Source organism: Manihot esculenta, chromosome 9 (genome assembly GCF_001659605.2).
Source record: "Manihot esculenta cultivar AM560-2 chromosome 9, M.esculenta_v8, whole genome shotgun sequence".
Taxonomy (NCBI): Eukaryota; Viridiplantae; Streptophyta; class Magnoliopsida; order Malpighiales; family Euphorbiaceae; genus Manihot; species Manihot esculenta.
Genome location: NC_035169.2, coordinates 26,653,861 through 26,672,865, shown reverse-complemented (window position 1 = coordinate 26,672,865; position 19,005 = coordinate 26,653,861). Strand labels below are relative to the sequence as shown.

The 19,005-nt window shown below is 31.1% G+C and overlaps 1 protein-coding gene and 1 pseudogene across 2 annotated transcripts; both read right to left on the bottom strand.

The window, feature by feature from the left end:
* Positions 1-2,097: 2,097 nt before the first annotated feature.
* On the bottom strand, positions 2,098-7,579 carry LOC110622570. 2 transcript variants are annotated; one of them, XM_043959668.1, is made up of 6 exons: positions 6,973-7,579; positions 3,619-3,676; positions 3,411-3,528; positions 3,164-3,281; positions 2,675-2,752; positions 2,098-2,562 (listed from the first exon to the last, which is right to left on the bottom strand). In XM_043959668.1, the coding sequence occupies exons 1-5, from the start codon at positions 7,459-7,461 to the stop codon at positions 2,699-2,701; spliced, it is 837 nt and encodes a 278-aa protein (XP_043815603.1). In that variant the 5' UTR covers positions 7,462-7,579; the 3' UTR covers positions 2,098-2,562; positions 2,675-2,698. The 2 variants fall into 2 exon arrangements, with proteins under 2 accessions (XP_043815603.1, XP_021622819.1); XM_021767127.2 differs by having other exon boundaries at positions 2,098-2,752.
* Positions 7,580-15,820: 8,241 nt separating this feature from the next.
* LOC110623272 lies at positions 15,821-16,738 on the bottom strand (annotated as a pseudogene).
* Between the last annotated feature and the right edge of the window lie 2,267 nt (positions 16,739-19,005).

Here is a 19,005-nt window from a genome sequence, read left to right as displayed (position 1 = left end):
GTATTCATGTCTCAAATTTCTAACATATATTAAATGAATTAACAAAATATATTTGAAATATCTAAGCACCATCTATAAAAATTAAAAGAAAAAAAAACTCCATGCCCCTCATGTAACTGATAGGGGTGAGCATTCGGTCGGTTCGATTCAAAACTGAATCAAATCGAAAAAATTAAAAATTGAAATTTTAGTATTTATGAAAACCGAACTGAATCGATTTTGGTCAGAAATCGAATCGAACCGAACCGGTCTGATTCAGTTCGGTTCGGTTTGATCGATTTCAATTTTTAATAATTTTTTTATTTTTTACACTTTATTTTTAATATTTTAAAATTTAATTAAAATATTTTAATTTTAATATGATTTAATTTCACTATATTATTAAAAAAATATATTATTATCACTAATCGGTTCGGTTCGGTTTTTTCAATTTTTTTCTAATCAAAATCGAACCGAACTGAAATAACCGAAATTTCTGAAATTAAAAATTGAACCGAACTGAAATATATAAAAAACCGAATCAAATTTTCAAATCAATTCGATTCAGTCGGTTTTTTCGATTTGAACCGAATACTGCTCACCCCTAATAACCGATGTCTTATTGATTAACGGTTATACAGCTTTATGAAATTTTATCTATGATCACATGTAGCAATACAATTGATTTTTTTTTTCTTTATATATCGGTTTCACGTTACCTATAGACTTTTAAAAAAAAGAAAAAAAAAAAGCTGCGTTTAACTAATTAAGCAAACATTATATTGTAAATTCACAAAAAAAAAATCTATAATTTTACCATGAATTAAAAAAAATATATATGACATGTGTCATTCACGTATAAAAATAATAATAAGAAGAAGAAGAAAAAACTAATTGTATTGACAAGTGAAATTACATATACTTTCTCTAAACTGTGAAATTAAATAAAATTGCAATTAATTTTAAAAATCTGAATTATTATGCTAAGATTTAAATGGTTGAATTAAATTAAATTATCAAAGCATAATGATTTATCTTTTAAATATCACTACCAAATTTAAAATCAAAACTGTCAATTAATTTTTTATACTAACATCAACTGCCGTCTTGCATCAAAAATCTAAATGATGCTTACTTGCTTCAAAATATTTTACTTCCTAAATACTACATTTTTAATAAATTTACTTACTAAAAAATATAGTAAGCAATATTATTTTTTTAATTTTTAAAAATAATAATATTCATAATATAATTTAAAAAATAATACTCTATACATTTCATAATTTTTATTTATCTTTTCTTTTTTAATTGTCTCAAAAATTATTATCCACTTTCATTTTTTAAAATGTAGTAATATATAATTGATCATAATACTATTTAATTTTATTTTATTTCATAAAAACCACTCAAAATTTTTTTTAATATTTAATAAAATTTAATATATTTAAAATGAATATAATTAAAAAATTAATAAAAGAAATTATATTTTTTAATACATGTGAAAAAATAAAAAAAATAAAAATTATAGAATGAAAGAAGTAAATAAAATAATAAATTGATAAAATCAAAGAAATGTAACTGTACAATGCAACCTACCAAATCCCATTAAGTGACTTCTGTTACATAAAGGAGGTAGAATATTCTATCTTTAAGAAAATGCACTTACAAATGCAAACCAAACAAAGGAGATTTTTATACTTTTTAGAAAGTGCTACTTTTTTAGTGTATTTATCCCAACCAAATAAGTTTATAATGTGTCGTGTACAAGGTGGATAAGCACTTGATTAGCAGGACAAATGGGTAATGTAAGTCACCCCAAATCAATATTTTGGTGTTCAGTTCACAACTGTGTTTTAATGTTAATATTTATATGCAAAGTTTTCTCCAAATATAAAGAGGGGTAAAACATAAAAGAGAGCTTTGCTAGGCAATCTGATTGCAAATTTAATTGAAATGAACAATCCTATAAGCAGTTCCAACTACCTAATACCTCTTAAATAATGTCGACAACTAACTGGTTTTATTATAGCTTTATTTGGAAAAGTTGGGTTATAAGAATGGAATTTTTATTAATTTGTAGTATCCCTCAAAGGATGGTCTTCAGATTTCACAAAGCTGTTAGACTTGCACTAATTTTTCAATACTAGGCTGGAGAAACCATTTGTGAAAAAGGTCCTGGCTTGCTCCTTGTCTTGTCCTCCGACATAATTTTTGTATTTTCAATGCGAAAAAAGAGAGGAAGAGATAGTACAAGACTTGAAAATAATAAAAAGGAAAATCTTCTGCTTTGGTATTATATCAACGGTTCTGTCCATGTCCAGGTGCGTCTTTCCTTTTATCTGGTCCACAAGCTCTGTCCAACATTTAGAAATAATTTTCAAACAACTGAGGAAAAAGAAACGATACCTGTGTTGAAAAGCCCCCAACAACAGTTTTCATTTCTGGCATTCACTGTGAAGTAGGTCCTGTAGCCGTAGCAGTTTACCACTCACCTTCACTGGGATCCCACATTATTCACGCCCATAAGGAAAAAATTATGTGTACGACTCCAATTATTGCTTGGAGCAATGATGTGGTGAGCGCCTGCTCCCCATAAGCATTTTATATAACCATTTTTCTTCTTTCCCCCTTGTGTAAATGAGATCAAATATGGAGGAGTATATAGTCCTGGATAAATTTGTTGGACTAGTATTACCTCGTTTTACAATGGGTGTCTATTTTATTGACGAAATTGGCTTACACCAGGTCGATATTCTCCAATCCCTAGTAGGTCCTGCCAATGTGTAAATCCAGATTTGCAGTTTCAGCAGAAAATGAATGGGCAGTGCATTTGATGGTATGTTGCTTTACAGATGGCTTTTTGAGCGTGGAGCATGTAGTAGTGCAGAAAGATCAGCTTTTATGTAAATGCTTCAGAATACATTAGAGGGGATTAACATGAACAAGCATATGAATTTGAAATGCAGCAAATATATGTGAGGATTATGAATCAAACACCAGAATTCTGAAGATATGGATTGGTTAAACTTTGAAGATTGTACCTAAGCGTAAAGTCGGACACAACTATTAAATTGATCTGAGTTTGACTTCATAAAAAGGTCATTAAGCATATTTGTGCGTCAATTGTCACAACTAGATACCAAAATAAATTTTGGAAAGAGCAAGCAGAAAGACAGAGAAATACCTGACAGGATTTGTTTTTTGCTCTGGTTTCAGCTGTGCTAGGAATATCATGATTTGGTTTTAAGAATCTCTTCTCACGCCTCTCGCATGAGCCCCATCCATCAGAAAACCTGCCACCCCTAATAACAAAAGAAACAATAATAAAAATCACAAAATAATGTATGAAGTATAATATATTAAGTTAACCACTTTTTTGTACTATTAAGCTTTTGTTCCAGAAAGCAGACAAAAAAAAAGTTTACACATACTGCATATGCGCGCGAACAACAAACTCAGCACGCTGAACATTTCGGTTATCATCGAATTCTATGGTCTTGTCTTTGATTTCATAAGAGATATTGAAGTAACATGATATCTTCCTCCAACCTAATATAAAACCATACCAATCAATTATTCCATGGCAGCACAAAGTATACAAAAAATAAAAAGATTAAAGGGAAAACCATAAGTTGTTACCAGATTTTTTAATGAAAGGGTTCCCAGAAATCATCGTGTAATCAGATTTCTCCAAAATCTGTTCATCAAATAGAACATGCAAAGGGACTGATAATATCAGAATAATAATAGAAGAAAAAACCTTGTATAGAGAAAATTAAAGTATGAAATTATGTACAACATTAATGACTATTGTTATAGGTTATTGGAAATAAATATGTTAATATAGGAAGTAAATATTCATAGATGGATTAGTTGCTTAATCTTAGAGATTATATAATCATAGGCTTGATTTTCCTTCCTGTTTAGATACGTCTCTCATGTATAAATAGGTTGTAATCTCTATTATAATATACAACAAATATTATCCTTGTACATGATATCAGAGCCATTCTCATAGAGATTTTTTTTTTCTCTCTCGTCAAGTTTTAAAAATTTTTTTTGAAGACTTAGGGCTCTATTCATTTGAGTCATCCATAAAGGGTAACATTTGGATCTCACATCGCTGGAGTTGCCACACCAACCCCTTGTCAGATCTGAGGTTTGTTTGCTGTTCAGGTGTTGGGTGGAGGTGTATTTTGGTACTGTTCATATTTGGGTACTGTTCATCGGCATCGTTCATATTCAGGTACTGTTCATCGACACTGTTCACGGGTACTATTCATCGACACTGTTCACGGGTACTTCTGATCCTTTGTTATTTTGATTGTCCTGGGTTGGTTGTCCTGATGGTTAAAGTTAAAACCACCGTAACTGATGTGATTCATGTGATGACTAAAATCACGTAACACAAATTAAATGGATCTAATTTTTTAGATTGGAGTAAGACTATTCGTATTTATTTAGGAAGTATTGCAATGGATGATCATCTTACTAAGGATCCTCCAACTGATGAAACTAGTAGAGATTGGATGAGGGATGATGCTCGTTTGTTTCTGCAGATTCAAAATTCTATTTATAGTGAAGTGATTAGTCTTGTTAATCACTGTGAATTTGTTAAAGAATTATTGGAGTAATTGAAATTTTTGTATTCTAGCAAAGGGAATATTTCTCATATTTATGATGTGTGTAAGGCATTTTACCGAGCCGAGAAAAATGATAGAACTTTGACATCCTATTTTATGGATTTTAAAAGAGTTTATGAAGAACTTAATGTATTGATGCCTTTTAGTACAGATGTGAAAACTCAACAAGCTCAACAAGAGCAAATGGCTGCTACGAGCTTTCTTGCAGGTTCCCTCTAGAGTTTGAGACAACTAAATCTCATATTTTTTCTGACTCTGAAATATCATCGTTATATGATGTGTTCACTAGGGTATTGCGTACAGAATCTCCAATTCCTTCACACCCCACTAATGCCCTTGTTAGCCGCAATGACAGTAGCAGACAGAATAATAGAGGTGGGTAAAGGGGAGGTTTTAATGGTGGTAAAAGATCTCAGCATTCTGGGAAACAGGTTCTACTTCTGACACATGATGAATCATTTGTTATTACTACCGCGAACCTAGACATACTAAGAAGACATGTCAAAAATTACAGAATAAGAATCAGCACACACAAATGGTGCATATGGCAGTTGAGGCCCCTTCAGATCAGGGGATTTTGATATCTACAGATGAGTATGCACAATTCACCCAATACCAGACATCTCTGAAATCCTCTAATTCCTCCTCTATCACTGTAATTGCCGAGTCAGGTAACTCTACTGCATGTCCGGTGTCTTCATCCTCCAAATGGGTTATTGATTCTGGTGCTACCGATCATATGTCAGGTGATTCTATCCTTTTGTCCAATCTTGAGTCTCATGCATCGACTTCTTATGTTACTTTTGTTGATGGTACTAAATCTTTTGTCATGGGTTCTGGTCATGTCAACTTAACCCCTTCTCTTTCTGTATCCTCTGTGTTATGTGTTATGTCTCCCTAAGTTCGCATTTAATTTGCTTTCTGTTAGTAAACTCACTCTTGTATTGAATTATTGTATCTCATTCTTTCCTGATCACTGTATTTTTCAAGATCTTTCGACGAAGCAGATTATTGGTAGAGGGCATGAGTCAGAGGGTCTCTATGTCTTGAATCAGCAACTACCTAGATCACTTGCATGTTCCACGCGTTTAACACCTTTTAATGTTCATTGTCGTTTGGGACATCCTTCTCTCTTGGCTTTGAAAAAGTTATATCCACAGTTTCATTCTTTATCTATTTTAGATTGTAAGTCTTGTCAATTTGTCAAACATCATCGTTTGCCTTCAATATCTCGAGTCAATAAATGGGCTTCGTCCCCCTTTGAATTAGTACATTCAGATGTTTGGGCTTCTTGTCCTACTGTGTCTAAGTGTGACTTTAAGTACTTTGTTACTTTTATTGATGACTTCTCTCGTACTACTTAGTTATTTTTAATTGAGAGTCGTTCAGAATTATTTTCTATCTTTTGTGCGTTTTATGCTGAAATCCAAACCCAATTTAATGTTCTCATTCGCATACTGCAAAGTGATAATGTTAAAGAATATCTCTCTAGAAAATTTTAATTTTATTTGTTACAAAAAGAGATTTTTCATCAGTCCTTTTGTGTTGACATTCTTTCACAAAATAGAGTTGCCGAAAGAAAAAATCAACATTTTCTTAAAGTAGTCAGAGCCCTCTTATTTCAAATGAAAGTACCTAAATGTACCTAAATGTTTTTGGGCTGATATTGCATCCAACTGCTTGTTTTTTTTATTAATAGCATGCCTTCCTCTATTTTTAATGGTGATATCCCTTATAATATTTTATTTCCCATTAAATCTTTGTTTCTTGTTGAGCCACTATCTTTGGGTGTACTTGTTTTGTTAACTATGTTAGTCCACAAGTTACTAATAACTACTACCTCGCAATAATAATCTCTTAACCTTGCTACAATATTATTGCTGGTTGGTCTTTGATATGCCTCCCCCCCCCCCCCCCCCCCCACCCCCTAAAAGTTACAAACCTGAACGCAATGTTAGAAGCTCAGGATTTCAACGGCTAGATCAAGTAATATGAGATAAGACTTAATTGAGTTGAATTTTCCTTTTTCTTTTTGAAAATCCCTTTATGTCTCTCCTCCCCATTCTGTGTTTTGTCAAATCTGTTACTGCCTCACACTTTCTACTTTAACTTGTCCATTTACGAGTACTACAATTAAGGAACAGATCACCATTCTAAAAGACTTCTTTTTTAACCTACAAATCGCTGCACTAACTTCCCAAATGAATGCAAATAGCAACAAATTGGAAGAGAAAACAAGAAACACAAATTCAGAAAGCAGAAAACAATTAAATGCAGAAAATAAAATGAAAAAAAAAAAGAACGATTTCCAATAAAGCTAAGGAAGACACAAACAAATTGAAGCAATTACCGCCATAGCTGCATTCTGATAATCCTTGAAGAGTGAAACCGAAGGAAACCTCCCATTCAAGCAATGCCTTGTAACATCCTTCTCCTCACTACGCGCATAGCTACCTGGAGAAACTTCCGAAACATCATTGAGCTCATTCGGACTAAACCTCCTTATCTGCGGTGACAAGTAAGCCTCGGGAGATGTATACATCACCGCATTGGCGATGGGCGTCCTGACCATAGCCAGCGGCCTAGCACATTCGCTGACTTCGGAAGCGCAGGTTCTGGCGATCTTGTGAGGTCTTCGATAAGGATCAGAAATGGGTGAATCATTTCTAAATTGGCATCTAGGGTTTTGAGGCGGGGACTGGAAATTAGGGTATTTGAGGGCAAGTGGCTTGCGGGACTTGGAGGAAGAGTGCGAAGCCTCGGCGGAGTCAATCACGGCCCACAATGCGGCGTCGTCGAGGTCTTTGTCGTCGATTGAGGAAGAGATTGATGAGGTCATAGGTAGAGTATAGATGAATCAGAGAGCTTTTGGAAGGGAAATTGGGAGCTGAAGCAGGAATAGAGCAAACTGGAAATGGGAGTGATGAGCAGACAGAGAGCGGGCTTCTTGAATTCAAATTTTCAAATTGAACGTGGACGAGCAGACAAACGACATCGTAGGCTTTGAAAAAGCACACGACGTCGTTTAATATATTGGGCCGGGCCTCGCTCCCTGTGTAGCTCAGCTAGGAAAATACATAATGAGCACACTTATGGTAGACATAATATAAACACTGGATAATAGCAAAAAAATTCTGAGGTATTCATATTTTAATAAATATATTAAATTATAAAAATTAATTAATATATTGTCAATTAATTATATAAATTATTTATATCTTACTGTGTTTAAATTTAACGAAATGTCATGTCATTGTTATTGTCAATACCAAAAATTAATATTTTAATATAACTAATAATTATTGAAAACATTTTAAATTTTATAAATCTCAATAATTATATCATAAATTTTCCTTTTAATAAATATATTTAAAAATGATATTTTAATTTTATTTAATTTTTAATTTTAATTGAATTTATTTATAATTTTGAAGGATATATTTTTAAAATTTAATAACTCATTTTTTAATTTTAATTTACATATAACTTTTTAAATTATAAGTAATATGATAACATTAATTTTAATAAATTAAAAATTACGATTCTCTCGGTTTAAAAAATTAATTATATTTTTTTTAAAATTCAAAAACATTAATTATATTTATTATATTCATCTTGATTAGAGTGAATTTAACATAGATAAATTTATTATACAAGATATAAAATATACTCATAAATTAATTTTATTTTATTTTTTTTATTAATTAAATTTATTATTGACTTTTAATTCTAATAAATATAATTAATTTTTAGATAGTGAGAATTGTGATTCTTGATTTATTATTAGTATTATTAACGCAATATTTATAATTAATAACCACATAAAAAATTACACTTATTGATATAAAAAAATATCAAAAAATAAATTATTAACTCTTAAAAATTATTATCTAAAATTATAATTAAATTGAATCAAAATTAAAAATCAAATAAATAAAAACTGATTTAGAATATATTTATTGAATAAAAAAATTGAAAATATAATTATTAAAATTGATAAAATTTAAATTTTTTAAAAATTATATATTTAAATATTAATTTTTGTGACTTTTATGACGATAATGTGATATAAATAGTTAATTTAGAATATATTAATTAATTTTTATAATTTAAAATATATTCATTAAAATATAAATAATTCAGAATTTTTTTATCGCCACAATTAATTATTAGTAGTTACGTACATTATTCTACTTTTACAATTTTTACAATTTTTTAAAACTTATTTTATCATTGATTTTTTCTTTCTTGTAATTATTTTACTTCTATATTAGCATATCAATAAAGAGAAAATGATTGAAATTAAAGTAATTAATTGAGATAAAGAGTGATTTATATCAATCACCATGTAAAAATTTTAAACGACAAATGGGAGAATAGGATAATTTGACAGTTAAAACTCCATGATAGTATGCAAATCCAACCAAAGGAAACTCTAAACTCCGAAGTTACAAGACTCGGTGACTAACATTCCCAGATATTGAATAATGAGATTTAACTTGAACGAAGATGAAGTCACACTCTGCGTCTTGACTAAACTTTAAGCTTTTCTTGAATTTTCTGAAAGCACCACCTCATTGATAAAATGAAAGTTTGAAATGCTTGGATAAATATAAAATAATAATATTAAGGTTAAGAGATCAAGTTCATCTGCATTTATTACGAATCAATTGAATTTCATCAAATTAAAAAATTTATTTTATTTTTTTATATTTTTAAAGATAAAAGTATTATTTGAAAAAAAAATTCAGAAGGATAATATAATAAAAACAATAATAATCCATTGATCCATAACTTGGTTTTGTGCATCATCAAAAAGAAACTAATCAATGTAACATAACTACATAAGTAGATCGTTTTTCTTTTTCTTTATATATAAATTGTTTTTATTTTTTTATGAATGGTAAATTTTTCGTTTCATAATTTTTATTTTTTATTATCTCAAAATTACTATTATTTTTTTAGATTATAATAATATATAAACCGATTATTATAATTCTATTTAATTTTATATTATTTCTAAAAAATATATTAAATATTTTTTAATATTTAATAAAATTTAATATATTTAAAATGAATATAATTCTATTTTATCAAATTCCAATGGAAACTCAATTGAAACTTATGAAAATTGATGATGATTCACCGGTAAATGCAACTATTTGCACGAGTGTAATAGGCAGCTTGGCATATTCATTTGGTGTTGTTAGCCGCTACATAGCACCAACTACAGCACACATTGCTGTAGTTAAACATATTCTGAGATATGTGAAGTATATAATCAATTATGGATGTTACTATACACATAAAAAGAATTTCGATTTGAAGCTGACAGGATACACTACAAAAATTTATCGGATTAATAATGGAAATTTCCGTTACTAATTATTAAAAATTCGTTATTAAAACTATTTTGTAACGGATTTGTAACGGAAATTTTCCGTTACAACAAACCTTGTTGCTAATGCATTAGTAATGGATTTTCTAATTCGTTACTAAATTAGTAATGGATTTTCTAATTCGTTACTAAATTAGTAACGGATTTTCTAATTCGTTACTAAATTAGTAACGGATTTGTAACGGAAAATCCGTTACTAAATGTGGTTTCCTTTTCGTTGGTTTTAGTAACGGATTTTTTTAGTAACGAAATTTTCTATTACAGAAATCCGTTACTAATTGTGAAAAGGTAATAACAGATTTTTCCGTTACTAATCCGTTACTATTTTTAACAGATCAGTAACAACTTAATATGTTACTAATCCGTTACTATTTATAAAATTACAATAAAATATGGAAAAATTACTTTTTAGTCCCCGAGGTTTAACGTAATTAACACTTCTGTCCCTCTATTTTGGCGACCCAACACTTAAGTCCCTCACTTTCTTTTCTGTCCAAATTTGTAGTCCTTCCGTCCAAAATAGCCGTTTGGGACACGTGAATTGACAAAATTAACCATCTTATTCTTCTTCTTCTTCTTCTTCTTCTTCTTCTTCTTCTTCTTCCTACCCTTTCTGCAACTTCTTCCTACCCTTTCTGCAACTTCTTCTTCTTCTTTCTTCTTTTTCTTCTTCTTCTTCTTCTTCTTCTTCTTCTTCTTCTTCTTCTTCTTCTTCTTCCTACTCTTTCTGCAGCTTCTTCTTCTTCTTCTTCTTCTTCTTCTTCTTCCTACCCTTTCTGCAACTTCTTCTTCTTCTTCTTCTTCTTTCTTCTTCTTCTTCTTCTTCTTCTTCTTTCTTCTCCTTCTTCTTCTGGAATTTCACATTGAAAGAAGGGTATTTTTGGTAAAAATTATCACATCTCACCTTTGACTCTTTGACCAAACGGTTTAAATGGACGGAAGGACTACGAATTTGGACGGAAGAGAAAGTGAGGGACTTAAGTGTTGGGTCGCCAAAATAGAGGGACAGAAGTGTTAATTACGTTAAACCTCAGGGACTAAGAAGTAATTTTTCCATAAAATATTACAAATTATATAATCTAATCAGACAATTTAACCTGTAAATACACTCACCTATTACAACTCATCTCAATAACAAAATGTAAAAACCAAATGTCATACCTATTATGAATGCACTCAAATCCAATATCATATATTATGTAAATCAAATCAAACATATATCCAAGTATCAAGTTGTGCAATTTTAAACTAAAAAAATTAACAAATTATTTATTATCCTAGTACATATGTGTAAGGAAAAAAGAAACTATAAATATGTAGTATTCTCGTCCTCGTCCTCATCCTCATCATTAGCTTCATCTGCTTGATCAGGAGGCTGTGCAGAAGTTTCCTCACCGGGAGCTGAAGGCTGGCTGCCTTGCCTTTGACTCACAAGCTGCATAAGTAAATCTTTCACCTATGAGAGCTCAGAGGTAATCCGCACATTTTGCTCACACAATACTTGTTCATTATCCTCATGCTCCTGTATCTTGCATCTGAGATCAGCCACTTCATTTTGAAGATCCTGATTTTGCTGAGTTGATGTGAAGGATGTACTAGCAGAAGTCTTGTTTGGGAAGAAAACTGAAGCCTGTGATCCAAGACCATACACCCCTCTTTTTTTCTCTCCACCTACTGCCTCAAAGTATAACTGAGCCTCATCAATGTGGGATCCCTGACTACTGTCATTATCTGTCTGTGATGCTTGCTCTTTCAAAGTCAGAAAGCGGTCCTTCAAAAAAAGATACCATGTGATATAACAATATAAAATACAAATCAAATACTTTACTATAAATTTATTTAATTTCTCACATGAATGGCCTTTGAGCGTGCATCAACAAACTCTGAGGTACCTTTCTTTTTATGAGTAGCCTCAAATAACTCATGAGGTAGAGGATCTCTGCCTAGTCTTTCGCGCTACAAGTAAAATATAAATAGTAGTAACATGCTTCAATATAAATTCACAACAAATTGAATAAAATTTAAAGCATTTGAAAAAATTTAAGTGAAAATGAATAATACATACCATCTGTTGTTGATGCCTATACTGAGATATGGATCCTCCACAATGTCTTGATGGGCCAGCACCTTGCCCACCTGTTTCACTATTTCTGTTATTTGAGAATTTTTTCCATTTCTCTTTATACTCAGTTGCTCCCCAAGCAGATTGCCATGCATCCATTACTCCTTCTGTCAGTGATAGCCTCTTCTCCTTCCCATTCCTTACGCTACACATAAGGCTACGATACCGCTCGGCAGCTTTCTTCCTCCAAGCTATCTTCATAAGCTGCTCTATTGCCTCCTCCCATAAGAAGTGTTTCTGTAATTACTCATATTTAGTGACAAATAATGCACAGTAAAAATAATCACATGTACTGTAAAATTTGTATTACCTTAAATTCTTGCCAATAGAATTCTTTAACCTCTTCTGGTACATTTTTCCAACAAAAGCCATCTGCTACTAACTTTTCCTTGAAGATCAAGGTAATCCGCCTAGCAATCGGATCAGAAGGCTGCATGCTGTAGAAGAATAATTGACAAAATAATTATATTGAAATAAGCATAGAAATTAAAAACATATTTAAAAATACTTATAAATTTTACTCATATTGAGTTTACTAAGGAAATATATGGTCTGTATCCTGTGGGTCCGCAACTACCAGAAGCAGATGCAGATGCAGATGCAGATGTAGCCATCGATGGAATAGGTGACAAACCTATGGGAGCTGAGGCAGTAGCAGATGTGTGCACTGAAGCGGGAGTGGATGATGCAGCACCCTGTGTGAATCTCTCACCCTGGTCTGGTCTAGGAATCAAAGCAGTGTGCTGTACCAAATCTTGATTGATATTTTCTGATTCATTTGTGTGGACACTACCCCTGCCATGGTCTCCTCGACCCCGTGATGAAGATCCACGTCCTCGTCCTCTCATCCTGTATAAATTAACATTAAACAAATCACATATAGTTAATATATTTAATAACTGAAAGTAAAAATATATATCAATTGTTTTATACCTTTTATTCACTATCTACATCTAAGTCATTATTATCATCATCATCATCGTCCGTTTCTGTTGCTATTATAGTTTCATCTTCATCATTTTCTTCACCATCATCAATTTCAATAACATCCCCAGTTGGATCATTTAATTGTTGTGTTGAATCATCAATTTCAATAACAATGGCAGTGTGTTCCATTTCATCTTGTTGAAATGGTTCTTCATGAGGTTGTGTATTTTCTTGTGTTGGAAGTTGAATCATAGAACGTGCTTTGACTTTTACAACAGCCCACCATTCAATTTTATCTCGCTTTAGGCTAGGATACGAAGTATATATCACTTGTATTGCTTGTACTCCCAGCACAAAAGGCTCATATCTATTAAAAGATCGTTTATGATTTACATCGATAAGTTTATATTTACTATGGATCTTTGTGCCTACATTTGGAGTGGGGTCAAACCAATTGCATTTGAAAAGTACAACTCGCTTGATTGGAAGACCTGGATACTCCAAACGTATAAATCGCTCTCTTCGTTGCTGTAATTTGACCCCTTAATATACACCCCACTGTTCATAGTTGCTCTACTTGTACAGTATGACTTTAATTGAAACTTATATCCATTCACCATATATCCATTGTATGATGTCACACTTCGTAATAGACCCTTTGCAAGCGATATGATAAACTTGTTGGATATATTACTGCACGAATCATGAGCAAAATTGTTGAACCATATAGCAAATTCACTCTCCAATTTGATGTCAATATGAGAATCATTGACTAATGGATCATTTGAGCGCAGTTGATCAATGTAAATGCTGGAAAAATCTCAACTTCATTAGAAAAAGTAATTTAAAAAAATAATATATAAATTACTTATTAACGATAACTTACTCAATGTAGGGTTTCACTTCTGGACAATTTAATAATATGTACATTTGTGCTGCTTTATACTCATCCTCTATAAAGTATCTGGTTATCCCTTTTCCTATTGGTCGACCGGACTCCATGAAAATTGATAGGTTGCCTTTATAATTTTCAGTACTTTCTGAAATGTCAACATTTCTTGGCACTTTTCGATGTCTAGTTTGAACATACGGCTCAAAGTAATGCGCACAAAATGAAGTGGCTTCTTCTACTAGATACGCATTACATATTGATCCCTGGACTGTAGCTTTATTTCTGACATTATTTTTAAGCCGTCGCAAATATCTATAAAATATATGACCAACATTAGTAAACATTATTAAATAACTTAATTAAAGTGAAGTTAAAAGAACTTAGCGTTCAAAGGGATACATCCACCGATATTGCACTGGACCTGCCAGCCATGCTTCATATGCTAGATGGACGGGGAGGTGTTCCATACAATCAAAGAAACTTGGAGGGAAAACACGCTCAAGCTTACATATGATCAAAGGAATTTCACCATGCAACCGCAACATATCACTCTCACTTATAGCGGTAGATGTTAATTCCCTAAAAAAATTGCTCAACTCTGTTAAGGGCTGCCAAACATTCGAAGGAAGCAACTCACGAAATGCAATTGGAATAATCCGCTGCATGAAAACATGACAGTCATGACTCTTCATCCCAAACATCTTCAGCCTCTTCATATCAATACATCGGCCCATATTGGAAACATATCCATCAGGAAACTTGAGATTTTTCAGCCAATCACATAACACCTGCTTACTTTGCTTATCTAGAGTATAACAAGCTTTAGGATATCTCCTAGTGACTTGATACATTTCCAACTCTGGTCGATCGCAGATCACATTGAGGTCTGCCCTTGACTTAGCATTATCCTTTGTCTTTCCCTCCACACTCATTACAGTGTTGATTATATTTTCAAAAAAAATTTTCTCAATGTGCATTACATCAAGATTGTGTCGAATCAAATTACTTTTCCAATACGGTAAATCCCACAAGATACTTCTTTTTCGCCAACCACATTGCTTTGATAGACAAGAATTTATTTCAAATGCATCCTCATCTATAACCCTCTTAAACCCCAATTCATTAATCTGTTTCAGTATTTCTTCACCGGAAATAGGTGGTTTAGCTTTCTTAGTAACAGATACATTCTTCCTAAAAGCTGTTTTGTTTCTTCTAAAAGAATGGCTAGGAGGTAAAAATTTGCGATGATTATCAAACCATGATTGCTTACCTCCTCTTGTCAATGTGAATGCATCACTATCTTCCATGCAATAAGGACAAACAGTCCGTCCTGCAGTGCTCCATCCAGATAACATTGCATAAGCAGGAAAATCACTTATAGTCCACATTAAAGCAGCTCGCAAGTTGAAATTTTCTTTATTGAATGCATCATATGTTTCAACTTCATTCTTCCATAAATCTTTCAACTCAGTTACTAGGGGTTGCAAATACACATCCAACTTATCTTTTGGATTTCTAGGCCCTGGGACAAGTATAGTGAGAAACATATACTCACATTTCATGCATAACCATGGGGTAAATTGTACGGTGTCAATATGACAGGCCATCGGAATTAATAATGTTGAGCAACCACAACAAAATTAAGGAGGATGAATGTAGTGTTTAATTTTATTGTTGATTATTAATTTGTCTATTATTATTTATTTTTTCATTGCATAACCAGTTATTTTTTTATATAGTATTTTGTTTGATGTATTATGTATTGGTGAGTCGTTAGTTAGTCATAAATTTATATTTTATTTTATATTTATTTTTAAATTTATCAAATAAAACTGTGTTGAGAAAAAAGCAGTGTTGCCTATTACAGCACCATCGTCTTCTTCACTCTTCACCAGAAGTGTTCTGTTTATTGTTTTGACATGATTTGCTGTGTTTGATTTTTCTGAATTTTGCATGGATCGTATATGTGACAACCACCCGCTGACAAAAGAGAACCATCCCCACCAGTTATACCAGCGCTGACGAAAGCTTGAAAATTAAGATCACTTGGTCCTTCAGCTGAAGCGGAAAGGGAACCGTAATTTAACCCAATATCCCCAGTAGAAAATTCAGTAAGATGATGCAGAGGAGCCATGAACATGAGCGATGGAACCTGTGGTCCGAGGCCTAGTATATCGCTGATTCCGCTTTTAGATGGGAGGGTACTTGATGAAACAGAACCCATTTGGCGATCACCAGTTGCAGGAGAGTTTGAGCTGCTACCTTTAGTTCTCTTGTCCCTCCTGCAGCCACCTCCAATGGGGAGATTTCTTAAGGCTCCCCCTCTGGTCCAGTACCTTCTACAGGTTTTACAGAAGTGGCGAGGCTGAGAGAGACTGTAGTTATTGAAGTAGCAAAACTTGGTGTTTGTGGATTCACATCTTGGACATTTTAAAGCAGCCCATGGGTATGTTAGCTAACCGGGCTTGATCTGCCATGGAACCAGGGCGGATGGAGCCTGCACCACCACTTCCATGAGGTTGCGAAGGAGGTAGTGGAGGAAGCTGATGAGAGTTCAGACCGCCAGTTGCTCCAAGTTGGTGATGATGACTTGGTTGCTGTAAAATAGAGAAAAAGCAGAAATCAAATATCTGGTACATCCAAAAAAAGAAACAAAGATATAAAGAACAAAAGCAAAAACTGGAATATTTATCTTTTGAAAATTGCTTTTTGTATGGAGTTGTAAGTTGAAATTTCAGTTTGTTATTAAGCTATCAAATTGTTACACAACTGTACATGGTTCCTTAAGTAATGAATCTCTGCTTGTATCTGATGCTATTCAGTTTATTTCATATGAAAATGAAGTTTTTATCAAAAAATTAAAAAGATTTTAGAATTATAACAGAGGGTTTAGTCTAAGAGATGTTATTGGATTTATATTAAATATTTAATGTAAAAAATAAAAACATTATGATTTGTCTTCTTAGTATATTAAGATTTTTTTAGATTGAGCTTTTGATTTATGATTTTAATTAGATGAAAAATTGATTTTTTTGAAATGAGATTGATGTGAAATAAAATTGATGTGATTGGTAGTAAAGCTGAATTGCGACCAGTTAATTTGTAAAGGAAAAGAAGTGAAATAATTAACGTTGCTCAAATAAGTAAATTGATGAAAAAATATTTTTTTAATAAAAATATTTAATACATTTAAAAAAAAATTATTTTCTGTTTTTAAAAAATAAAATTATTTTTTATCTTTTAAAAATTTTATTAAAATCTCTTTATATAAATTTATTAATATATTTATTTTTTAAAATTAAAATTAAATAATGAAAAACTATTTTATTAACAATTTTTTCATGAAAAATATTTTTAAAATGTAAATTATTTTTCAAAAACAAATGAAGTGTAAATACGTTTTCTCTTTTGTTATAGATTTAAATTGTGACCGTCATGCCGCTAGAATTAGTATTTTCTTGATGAAATTTATTCTCTCGGTCCTATTTCACTTGCTATGCAAAACGCTAATTTAATTAGCTTTTATCATTACACAATACTATTTAGGTAAATAATTTTAAACTCTTATGTTAATTTATTAATAACAAATTTAAGTTATGAGATTACTGAAATTTTATTGACAAATATTAAATGATGTTAATATTACCTTAATAAATATATTTATATATTTATATTATATTATTTTTATCAATCATACACCTAAATTAAATTTGTGATTTATCAGACATCTTAAATTATAAAATTCATGATTTTTATAAGAGAATGAATCTCAATTTCTCTATATATTTTTTTTTTGAATCAATCAATTTCTCTATATTTCTTTTCTTCTTTTTGTCATTCTTTGTCTATTGGGTGTCCCATACACTTCATTACACTTTCTCTAACTATTTCTTTATATTTGTTCTACATAACAACCACTTAAATTAAAATATCACCATAAAATAAGATCAATATAATAAATAAAAATCACAATTCAGACAAAAAAAAAAGATTCGAACATTTTAATATCTGGTTTATTATCAAGACTCACTCTTATTTCAACAGGGTGAATTTTGGTACGAACTTACTATTATTACGCATAATCTCTACTTTCTTACAGTAAAAAGGAAAAATAATCACATAAACAAATATATGTTATTTTCTCACACCAATATTGAATTCTAAACATTATACTCGTTCTTCTCTTTTTTTTACTGAATTGAGTATGTAGTGGTTATAGTAGGTGTCAACCCTATCACCTTCCCTGTCTTGCAGGTGGACTAATCACTGCATAACTCCTTTTCGGCCATGTCATCAATTTATTTTTTACGACATCAATACTTTTAATTTTATAAATATCAAATTTATTTATTAAAGACATATATAACATTTGTTTTCATAATTATATAATAATATTTTTTAATTAAAAGATATTTTATATGTTAATTATTCATATAATTAATAAATATTTTTAAGTTTTAGTGTATAGATTTGTTATTGTCTTTGCTGAATCTTTAAAAAATATATATATAGCATTTCAAAATTATGAATTCAGTATAAGAAAAAAACAAATATATATATATATATTCAGGCTACATGGGAATTATATTCCTTCTTTAATTCCTTCTTTGCATGTTAAGGCCTAGATGGGAATTATGTTCGAGCTCTCAAGTTTATAGGTAGACGGTGAGACCATCATGACAATCTATAAAACTAGGGATCCATCCATTTCTGAAAGGAACTTATTAAACTAAATCATCTGTTCCCTTGCATCATTTTCTCTGCTCCTCCCTTATGAACCTTTGACTCTCCTCCTAACTCTGCATCTTTTTAGCCTCAATAGGAGTTTTCTAATTATATAAATAATAACTATATATTTATCAAAACATGTTATTTAGAAAATAAATTTTTACTTTGTTTTTAAAATTTATATTATTTTTAATTAATTTTAAATTTTTTATCAAATTTTGCGATTTAATCTGTTTGATTTCTTATTCATAAAATAAAATTCGATTCTTGAATCAACTCTTGATTTGATAACTATGGACATATGTGCTTCTAATGG

What these genes read in the sequence shown, in the direction of transcription:
- LOC110622570 (XM_021767127.2), bottom strand. Translation starts at nt 7,461, where the DNA reads ATGACCTCATCAATCTCTTCCTCAATCGACGACAAAGACCTCGACGAC. An exon ending in CCCTTTCATTAAAAAATCTG is followed by an intron (nt 3,529 to 3,618) that starts GTAACAACTTAT and finishes GTTTTATATTAG; the next exon opens with GTTGGAGGAAGATATCATGT. An exon ending in GTTGTTCGCGCGCATATGCA is followed by an intron (nt 3,282 to 3,410) that starts GTATGTGTAAAC and finishes TTTTGTTATTAG; the next exon opens with GGGTGGCAGGTTTTCTGATG.